This window comes from Pollachius pollachius, assembly GCF_949987615.1.
Source record: "Pollachius pollachius genome assembly, chromosome: 16".
In the NCBI taxonomy this organism is placed as follows: Eukaryota; Metazoa; Chordata; class Actinopteri; order Gadiformes; family Gadidae; genus Pollachius; species Pollachius pollachius.
Genome location: NC_136949.1, coordinates 20,098,795 through 20,109,766, shown reverse-complemented (window position 1 = coordinate 20,109,766; position 10,972 = coordinate 20,098,795). Strand labels below are relative to the sequence as shown.

General features: G+C 45.4%; 1 protein-coding gene across 2 annotated transcripts in view; it reads right to left on the bottom strand.

Annotated features, from left to right (window-relative positions):
* The window catches only part of LOC307087498 (uridine-cytidine kinase-like 1), a 35,251-nt gene that overhangs the window by 19,031 nt on the left and 5,248 nt on the right, over positions 1-10,972 (bottom strand). For both annotated transcript variants that reach the window (XR_013812501.1, XM_079753092.1), the window contains exons 4-5: positions 5,432-5,602; positions 1,025-1,096 (exon numbers count right to left, since the gene is read on the bottom strand). Coding sequence is in view for 1 of the 2 variants with exons in the window: in XM_079753092.1 (XP_079609218.1) it covers positions 1,025-1,096; positions 5,432-5,602 (243 nt within the window). In the remaining variant the exon portion in view is untranslated. The remainder of the gene's footprint in view (positions 1-1,024; positions 1,097-5,431; positions 5,603-10,972) is intronic.

Sequence of the window (10,972 nt, the reverse complement as noted above, 5' to 3'; positions counted from 1 at the left end):
GGTTTTATGGTGCGCTGCTGGGTCCTGGTAGACAATTATATCTCATTAAAAAGTGATTAAGGATTGAATATAATTGAGTTTGGGCCAAAGACTGGTGTGAGGCAACCATCCTAGTGCCGCTCTCAACGGGCCAAATATAGAGGATTCTGCTGCTGGTTGTTCAAATCTCAAACAATAGCGACGTCTAGAAGGCAAATCTACACCCTAAAGCGGTGGTGTTAAACAACGGATGACATTACGGACGCTACAGTCTATGGTTGGAATGGATGGTTTCTCCCCCAGGGAGCAGCTGTTATAGTCTGTGATTGTATGGAGTGATTGATGAGTGCAGACATGAAGCTGCTTTGTCCTGTATACAAGGGGAGGGGTGGGGTTCAGGGAGTGTGTTATCGGGCCTTATCGCTGCAGTCCAGCGGACGCTGAATTACAAAAGGCGTGAAGAGATAAATCAATATGCTAGAGGTGGATAGGAGGAAAGCACTATAGTAAGCGTCACAAACACACACAGGCATGCAAGCACCAACACACATACCAGACCCCCCAAACAAGGCACTGCGGGTTGCACCGGTGAAGGGAAAGGCAGAAGGCGCCATCCTCAACAAACATGGCCTCTCTTTGGCTCTTGTTTCTCTTACGCTAACTGGACATGTGCGAGTGTCTTGTCCACTCCAACACACACATCTAGCTGATGTAATTTCCCTTGGGGAAATTGGTAAAAGGTACAGAATGAGCATTACTTTTTCCTCCCTGTGTTCTGGCACAGTTAATTATTCACCCTGATTCATAGTTAATGAATTATGCTGGACAAGCCAAACAGATGAGCAAAGGACCCTCCGGAAAACATCATCCAAATAATTAGTTTTTACAATATTCTCACTATAATAGGAAAACAATGCTCACTCATGAAACTACAGTGTATCTACTCATCTTTTTGCATTAAAATCCTTACCAATCACAAAAGCTTATAATATAAAACCTATGATTTGCACAGGGCTATTGGAATGCAGCAGACGTTTGACCTTACCTTTAGCAGCTCCTTGTTGGCGAAGGCCAGAATGCCCTCGAAGATGACGACGTTGGCCCCGTAAACAGTTTTCTGTCAGATGAGGAGTAAACAACAACACAAACATCCTCAGATTACATAGCCATGAAAAGGCATCGATGTGGCACTGAAGAACCTAAACAAGTAGCTCACCAGACAACCATACATTCTTAGAGAATTCTGCACCACCTAAACATGTTTCACTAATGAAGGGTTTCAAGCATTTGCTAAAATGCTGTGAAAAAACATTTATACTGAAGTTGAGTACCACGGTACGGTCAGCTACAGTAGGGTACGCACCACGGTACATCCAGCTACAGTAGGGTACGCACCACGGTACATCCAGCTACAGTAGGGTACGCACCACGGTACGGTCAGCTACAGTAGGGTACGCACCACGGTACGGTCAGCTACAGTAGGGTACGCACCACGGTACATCCAGCTAAAGTAGGGTACGCACCACGGTACAGTTAGCTACAGTAGGGTACGCACCACGGTACATCCAGCTACAGTAGGGTACGCACCACGGTACATCCAGCTACAGTAGGGTACGCACCACGGTACGGTCAGCTACAGTAGGGTACGCACCACGGTACGGTCAGCTACAGTAGGGTACGCACCACGGTACATCCAGCTACAGTAGGGTACGCACCACGGTACGGTCAGCTACAGTAGGGTACGCACCACGGTACATCCAGCTACAGTAGGGTACGCACCACGGTACATCCAGCTACAGTAGGGTACGCACCACGGTACGGTCAGCTACAGTAGGGTACGCACCACGGTACATCCAGCTACAGTAGGGTACGCACCACGGTACATCCAGCTACAGTAGGGTACGCACCACGGTACAGTCAGCTACAGTAGGGTACGCACCACGGTACAGTCAGCTACAGTAGGGTACGCACCACGGTACATCCAGCTACAGTAGGGTACGCACCACGGTACGGTCAGCTACAGTAGGGTACGCACCACGGTACATCCAGCTACAGTAGGGTACGCACCACGGTACATCCAGCTACAGTAGGGTACGCACCACGGTACATCCAGCTACAGTAGGGTACGCACCACGGTACGGTCAGCTACAGTAGGGTACGCACCACGGTACATCCAGCTACAGTAGGGTACGCACCACGGTACATCCAGCTACAGTAGGGTACGCACCACGGTACAGTCAGCTACAGTAGGGTACGCACCACGGTACATCCAGCTACAGTAGGGTACGCACCACGGTACATCCAGCTACAGTAGGGTACGCACCACGGTACGGTCAGCTACAGTAGGTTGGGCTTGCGGTACTGGACAACGGTACGTAGCACGGTACGCAAGGAGGTACATAGTGCGGTACATAGCGCGGTACTGGGCCAACGTCATGTAGCTCGGTACTGGGCTAAGGGTACGTAGCATGGTACTGGGCTACTGGTATGTAGCGCGGTACTGGGCTAAGGGTCCATAGCGCGGTACTGGGCTAACGGCCCGTAGGGCGGTACTGGCCTAACGGCCCGTAGGGCGGTACTGGGCTAAGTGTCCGTAGGGCGGTACTGGGCTAAGTGTCCGTAGCGTGGTACTTGGCTAAGGGTCCGTAGCGCGGTACTGGGCTAAGGGTCCGTAGGGCGGTACTGGGCTAACAGTCCGTAGCGCGGTACTGGGCTAACGGTCCGTAGCGCAGTACTGGGCTACTGGTACGTAGCGCGGTACAGGGCTAATTGTACGTAGCGCGGTACAGGGCTAATTGTACGTAGCGCGGTACAGGGCTAAGGGTCCGTAGCGCGGTACAGGGCTAATGGTCCGTAGCGCGGTACAGGGCTAATTGTACGTAGCTCGGTACTGGGCTACTGGTACGTAGCGCGGTACAGGGCTAATTGTACGTAGCTCGGTACTGGGCTACTGGTACGTAGCGCGGTACAGGGCTAATTGTACGTAGCGCAGTACAGGGCTAATTGTACGTAGCGCAATACTGGGCTAATTGTACGTGGCGCAGTACTGGGCTAATTGTACGTAGCGCAGTACTGGGATTATGGTACATAGCAAAAAAGAGAGGGACAGAAAAAGAGCCACAGAAACAGAGCGACGAGGCCTTAAAACATCAATTAGATGGTCAGCAACCCAGGCCCTGACATTTGGATAAGACCAGAATCATGGTCTTCCATAAAAGGAATCGGAAATGTGTAGGGCTGCCCCCGGCCAAAGATTAAGCTAGTCGACTAGTAGTCGTTAGTACATGCCATTAGTCGAATAGTCGTCACATGTTTATGATATAACTATTATTATTACTACTATTATTATTTATTTTTTTGGGGCATCAGAAAATGGTTTGAAGTCCAGGGCTGAGAAATGTGCTACTCATCACGATCATCTTAAATGTTGCTACAGCGATGCATCATATATCCGTTGCCTCCACAACATCCGCATCGATCGATGAAAGATTGGAGCATGAGTTAGACAACTAGAAGAAACGACAAAGAAGAAAGGCGTCGCGAACGACTGCGTTACTGGAGAAAGAGAGCGTCTTTTTTTGCTTCAATTCACATCTAACAAACACTGAGACAAATGTAGTTGATTTCTGTGTTTAACTGAGAAAACAGGGAGTGTAAGGCCGGGACCCTATAATGTTCAGCTAACTGTTAACAAGTTGTCAATAATTGTTACGAGAGTAGCATATGTGTGTGCGGGGATGGCAGTGTGTGTGTGTGAGTGGACGAGCGAGGAGAGCGAGCGGTAGCGCGCGTCAGTCTAGTGAAGTAATGAACGAGTCCAGTTGTGTCTGTGCAAACGTGTACTGTAAAGTTAGTGAAACTAAGAATAAAGCACCCAGCCTGTCAATAATAAAAAAAAAAGGGACTAATCGGCCAATGAAGACTCTTCTCGACAATTAGGGGGCAGCCCTAGAAATGTGAAAGAGTGTTCTCAGAGTACATAGGATGACCCCCTCACCAAGCCTCCCCCTGGAGACTCACCCCTCCTCCCCCTGGAGACTCACCCCTCCTCCCCCTGGAGACTCACCCCTCCTCCCCTGGAGACTCACCCCTCTCCTCCCCCTGGAGACTCACCCCTCTCCTCCCACTGGAGACTCACCCCTCTCCTCCCCGTGGAGACTCACCCCTCTCCTCCCGCTGGAGACTCACCCCTCTCCTCCCCCTGGAGACTCACCCCTCTCCTCCCACTGGAGACTCACCCCTCTCCTCTGGAGACTCACCCCTCTCCTCCCCCTCGAGACTCACCCCTCTCCTCCCCCTGGAGACTCACCCCTCTCCTCCCACTGGAGACTCACCCCTCTCCTCCCACTGGAGACTCACCCCTCTCCTCCCACTGGAGACTCACCCCTCTCCTCCCACTGGAGACTCACCCCTCTCCTCCCACTGGAGACTCACCCCTCTCCTCCCCCTGGAGACTCACCCCTCTCCTCCCCTGGAGACTCACCCCTCTCTTCCCCCTGGAGACTCACCCCTCTCTTCCCCCTGGAGACTCACCCCTCTCCTCCCCCTGGAGACTCACCCCTCTCCTCAGCCATATCTAGCTTATTTAGTGAAAGCAATTGAACTGAAATTGACAGAGAAAGAGAGACAGTGAAAGTGACAGAGAGCCAGAGAGACCAAGGGAGAGAGAGAGAGAGAGAGAGAGAGAGACAGAGAGAGAGAGACCAAGGGAGAGAGAGAGAGACAGAGAGAGAGAGACCAAGGGAGAGAGAGAGAGACAGAGAGAGAGAGACCAAGGGAGACTGAAGGCTTTTTTTTTTGCATACAACGAATGTATTTATTTTTTTATGATTCAAGAGACTCGCAGCAAGAATCTAGCTGTAGAAACACTGTAGTACATATTCAAGGCCACTCTGTGGAGCTGGTTCTACACCAATAAAAGAAGACGGCGGAGAAAGGAGTTTTTAAACCTTTTAGATTGAGCAAAAAATATTAGTTAGTAATTCAATTTACCTAGGGGCTGTATTTAAAGCTGCAAAAAGAACACAATTCAAATCAAACAAAACAAATTTGATGGAAGCCTAACGTTCCCCTCCTGGTGGGGTGGGAGCGACCAACCGAAAATTGTGACCCCAGGGGGCGCTGTTGCACATTTTCTGCGTTGTCTCTGTTGTAGAGACAGCGCAGCAACACCTCTACACAAGTCCCACCCCTGGGACTGTGGAGCCGTCTAATCGCATTTACATCAAAATGAAACCGCCAATGTGTGTAGGGTCCGGGAGGGTAAATTAGGGTGCTAGCTCAATCAGGCAATTTACCTCAGGCGGTGTAAACGCGCAGACCATGACACACATGAGATAAGACGGGCATATTTGACAGTTTAAAAATGTTTAGAGAGAGAGAGAGAGAGAGAGAGAGAGAGAGAGAGAGAGAGAGACGTTCTAAGCCAACCCTCATGGTGTCAGCCACTCACCCAGTCTTTTCTCCTGCTGTGGGAGGTGAAGTCGTAGACCGGAACTTTGATGCTCTTGCCTTTCTTCAGCTTCCTCAGCACAGTGACCAGAAGCTCGAAGTCAAAGGCATCGGGGTGGTCGAAGTTGTACTCGCTCTTACCAGCCAACTCCTGCTCTTCTTTATTCAATACCTGGCACACACACACACACACACACACAGTTTAGTTCCAGTGAAGGTAGGTCTACTACAGAAATTAATCTAATGATAACTAAGTGATGGGAGTGTTTACAATCGAAAATATAGGTCTATATTCCTACAATTTGAGAAACAACCTCTCGCTCCGAACAGCCGCCAACCAGAGCTGACGTCGCCCCAGCAAAGACGGTACGGTACGGTAAGGCAAAAAGAGCCGATGGAAAACCCCCACTAAAGAGGCATGTCGCCAAGTTTGCATCTTTCTTGTGCTACATTTGAAGATGGCGTGGCTATGGCCCATGCCCTAACTTCTAATGGTGCCATCTACCAATCAATAGAGAGGTCAATTTCAATACAACAGTATAAACACCAATAAATGCAACAGTGTCGGCCAGAAGACTTTAATAGTGTTGGAACTTCTGCTGACTGAAAAAAGGACGCTTCACTGAATGAATGGTCAATTGGTCGCATTGAACGACACAATCCCGGAGTTTAAGCCGCGTTTCCAACGGAGGAACATCCCCAAGGATCAGACAGTGCTACAGCAGCAACGGGGCAGACGGCACACATTCTGGGCCTCAACCACACAGGGCGAGGGGCGGAATTGTGCAGAGTTTCCTGTTTTGTGAAGGATATATTCTTGCAATATGAATTCATTCACAAGTGGTTTCAGAATACTAGAATTTGAAAAGGTTTATATTATGCTTTTATGATTTTTCCCTTTACCTAATGCCAATGGTTATCAGATCACAGGATGTTGAACATGGTTCAAGTGGATAGGATTTATAATTATAGAAGCTGCAATGTTTAGATGGAGATAGTTACATACAATAATTGAACATACTCTGAGCCACTGCTCTCCTAACATTTGGTGACTTCCCTTAGCTCTGTTACGTGGAGGCCGTTCTCTATATCCCCAACAGTGTAGCTGTTCCACAGGTAGGGCTATGTGTGATAAAAGGATCAGGTATTGCTGTGTACTCTTGCGTATGTGTGGTCAAGCTTTCTTCTCGGGTGTTTTTACAAAAGGCTGTGAAACTGTATTCTGGGCTAACTCTGCTAGAAAGGAGACTGGGGCATGCTGCATGCATACATTAAATAGGCATTTACTGACAACAAGTGTCATCTGTCCTAGACGCAGTATCTCGAAGTAATTGCCACAACAACCACAAAGCCAATAAAAACAGTTCCATTTTGTACATTTTTATTAAACATAATGAAATAAAGAATATTTCAAATAATTATGGGAACACTTGACATATGTAGGTGGATTCAGAAAAGTTATTTCTTTAAAAACACAACCATACTTTCTGAATGTAATATTGTAGAGATTCTGTGGACGAGCAGATTACGCTGCTCTCTGGCGAGGCGTTTGGGGACCCGACGCTTTATGCCGAGCAGTTTAAGATCCACACCCCAGAACATGTCAGCATGAGGAACCCTCAAATGAGGTGGTTCCCAGCCATGTCTCTTCAGTAAAGGGGCGTCACAAGCAAAAACACTGTCTGGTCAGATCAGGAAATGCCTGGCGTGTCCGCAATGCCACACCAGATGACAGCCCTGACATTCCTTCCTAGGCAGCCCAGCTGTTTGTTTACATTTGCAAAAAAGTTATTTTGAGAAAAAACGTTGCTTCTAATTTCTTCAAATTATTTTGGTACTGAGGTACAGTGGGGCAAAAAAGTATTTAGTCAGCCACCAATTGTGCAAGTTCTCCCACTTAAAAATATGAGAGGCCTGTAATTTTCATCATAGGTATACCTCAGCTATGAGAGACAAAATGAAAAAAAAAAATCTAGAAAATCACATTGTCTGATTTTTAAAGAATTTATTTGCAAATTATGGTGGAAAATAAGTATTTGGTCAATAACAAAAGGTCATCTCAATACTTTGTTACATGCCCTTTGTTGGCAATGACAGAGGTCAAACGTTTTCTGTAAGTCTTTACAAGGTTTTCACACACTGCTGCTGGTATTTTGGCCCATTCCTCCATGCAGATCTCCTCTAGAGCAGTGATGTTTTTGGGCCTTCGCTGGGCAACACAGACTTTCAACTCCCTCCAAAGATTTTCTACGGGGTTGAGATCTGGACACTGGCTAGGCCACTCCAGGACCTTGAAATGCTTCTTACGAAGCCACTCCTTCGTTGCCCGGGCGGTGTGTTTGGGGTCATTGTCATGCTGAAAGACCCAGCCACGTTTCATCTTCAGTGCCCTTGCTGATGGAAGGAGGTTTTCACTCAAAATCTCACGATACATGGCCCCATTCATTCTTTCCGTCACACGGATCAGACGTCCTGGTCCTTTGGCAGAAAAACAGCCCCAAAGCATGATGTTTCCACCCCCATGCTTCACTGTAGGTATGGTGTTCTTTGGATGCAACTCAGCATTCTTTCTCCTCCAAACACGACGAGTTGAGTTTTTACCAAAAAGTTCTATTTTGGTTTCATCTGACCATATGACATTCTCCCAATCCTGTTCTGGATCATCCAAATGCTCTCTAGCAAACTTCAAATAGGCCCGGACATGCACTGGCTTTAGCAGGGGAACACGTCTGGCACTGCAGGATTTGAGTCCCTGGCGGCGTAGTGTGTTAGTGATGGTAGCCTTTGTTACTTTGGTCCCAGCTCTCTGGAGGTCATTCACTAGGTCCCCCCGTGTGGTTCTGGGATTTTTGTTCACCGTTCTTGTGATCATTTTGACCCCACAGGGTGAGATCTTGCGTGGAGCCCCAGATCGAGGGAGATTATCAGTGGTCTTGTATGTATTCCATTTCCTAATAATTGCTCCCACAGTTGATTTCTTCACACCAAGCTGCTTACCTATTGCAGATTCAGACTTCCCAGCCTGGTGCAGGTCTACAATTGTGTTTCTGGTGTCCTTTGACAGCTCTTTGGTCTTGGCCATAGTGGAGTTTGGAGTGTGACTGTTTGAGGTTGTGGACAGGTGTCTTTTATACTGATAAGGAGTTCAAACATGTGCCATTAATACAGGTAAACAGCCTCTTAAAGAAGAAGAAGTTACAGGTCTGTTACAGCCAGAAATCTTGCTGGTTTGTAGGTGACCAAATACTTATTTTCCACCATAATTTGCAAATAAATTCTTAAAAAATCAGACAATGTGATTTTCTGGATTTTTTTTTTTCTATGTCTCTCATAGCTGAGGTTTACCTATGATGAAAATTGCAGGCCTCTCTCGTCTTTTTAAGTGGGAGAACTTGCACAATTGGTGGCTGACTAAATACTTTTTTGCCCCACTGTATATTGAACATCACTTTAGTGATTATATTTTATACAGTTGTTTAATTACATTTAATTCTATGCCTCAAAGGGTCCAGTCAGCTTTATAAATGTTTTGATTTTTGTTGGTGTTTCTTTTCACAGTTAGGCTCTAGTTAGCCCCCTTGAGATGGGGATGGTGTAACTGGAACCTGGTTCATTCATCTTACAACCTAATAAGGAATATAAGAGATTGACCACAAACTGTTTTCTAATAAATCAAATAATCCAGGAGGCAACATGTGTTTCAATGTCAAACTTTAAATTATAAAAGTTAATTCAAATAGAAAGATAATATAAAACATTACCTTATACGCAAAGGATCATGTACAGCGAAAAGGCTGGAGGAACCAAGCTGAAGGCTGTAGTAATGTAGTTATCAATTAGACCTACTGTGGGCTTCCTTTGGTTTCTTTGCGCGGACGTTTTCAACTTCCCTTGGCATTCTAGCACATTTTACACTAGTGCACCGAAATAAAGATGATAATATATCCACTTGAGTCCGTCAACGAGCCCAGGGTTGTGTTCCACTGTGGTACGTCCTGCCACACTCTTCGTTGGACCAGGGCTGTAGTGGAGGCTTACGCAACTTGAACGTCTCCTAGTTAAGTTTTACCAGTGCAAGCCATTATATATTCAAATGGTGCTGCATTATCAGTGTTCTGTATCTGCGACTAATCACATCACCTATACTATGCAGACATGTTTCATCAAATGTTGTGTTTCTTCTACGGGCACTCACACATTGAAATAACTAAGTGATGTGATCTATAGTCTTTAAGATTTAGCAATTAGTTTGAGCGTCATGCTCCCTATACACAAATATTGATGAATGTTCAGAATTCCATCTAGTTACGTTTTATGATTTGACATTGTTTATTTTACATTCTACAAATAAGTGAACAAATATTCAGTATATCTTTATTTTTTTTCTTTGGTATGTCGTGGTCTGCCATACCTTGATAACAGAATTCATAGTTGACCACCTTTTTTTTACCACTACACTCCTAGTTGCAACAGGGCTCAAGTGTCAAACAGAGCCTGAATTAATGGTTCAAGGTTGAAAGGGGTCTACAGCACTGAGCAGTGTCAGAATAAGATGGTGCATTTTTATCATTGAAGCATGTGAACCTATTCAAGTGGTAGCCACAAATTAAATGATTAACCAAGAAAATAGGTAAATTATGACATTTAAGGAAGAAGTCCAGGTTGTAGTTTCAGATTCATACAACTTTATTTATCCCAAGAAGGGTAATTCATTTGCAGCTTACCCAGTCAATTCACACAGCTTAAGAGACTCAAAAACTAAGACAAGATAGTTATGTCAAAGGCAAGAGATCAACGTACATAGGTCAGTACAAAGAACCAACGAGCAGCAGTAAATAAAATAAAACATTTGTTATAGTTCATGGTTGCCAGGTTATGCTACTTATATATTTAAAAAAGTTTTCCAGAATGTAGTGGCAATGTGATTCAACTTAAAACACTACCGGTCAAAAGTTTGGGGTCACCCAGACAATTTCATGTTTTCCTTGAAAACTCACTTTTATTCAACGGTTTTCAGCTGTGCTGGCATAATCACACTGGGATTTCTAATCAATAATTAGCCTTCTAACATGATTAGTTTAACAATGTACCATTAGAACACAGGAGTGATGGTTGGTGGAAGGGGCCTCTGTGCACCTATGTAGAAATTCATTAACTTTGTTAATGCAATTATTATGCATTAACAAAGTACAAAACAAAGTTTTGTACTTTGTTAATGCATAATAATTATAAAAAAATATATATATCGATTTTTTTTATACATTGGTAGTCAAGGCGGGGCCTTAACCATAGAGTGCTGGGGGAAACACTGGTTATGTATTGGGGTGGGAAACTCTTTGCACCTCACGATTCGATTCCGATTATGAGGTCAACAATTCGATTCTAAAACGATTATCGATGCAACAATTTTTTTTATGTACATTTGCATGCGTGATTTTCAAAAAATATATATACATCTGAGTTTGCTACTCAGTTTGCTAATCACTTCCTACTTTTTTGATTATCATTAAAGACATCAACAGATGAATTGCCATGTCTTATA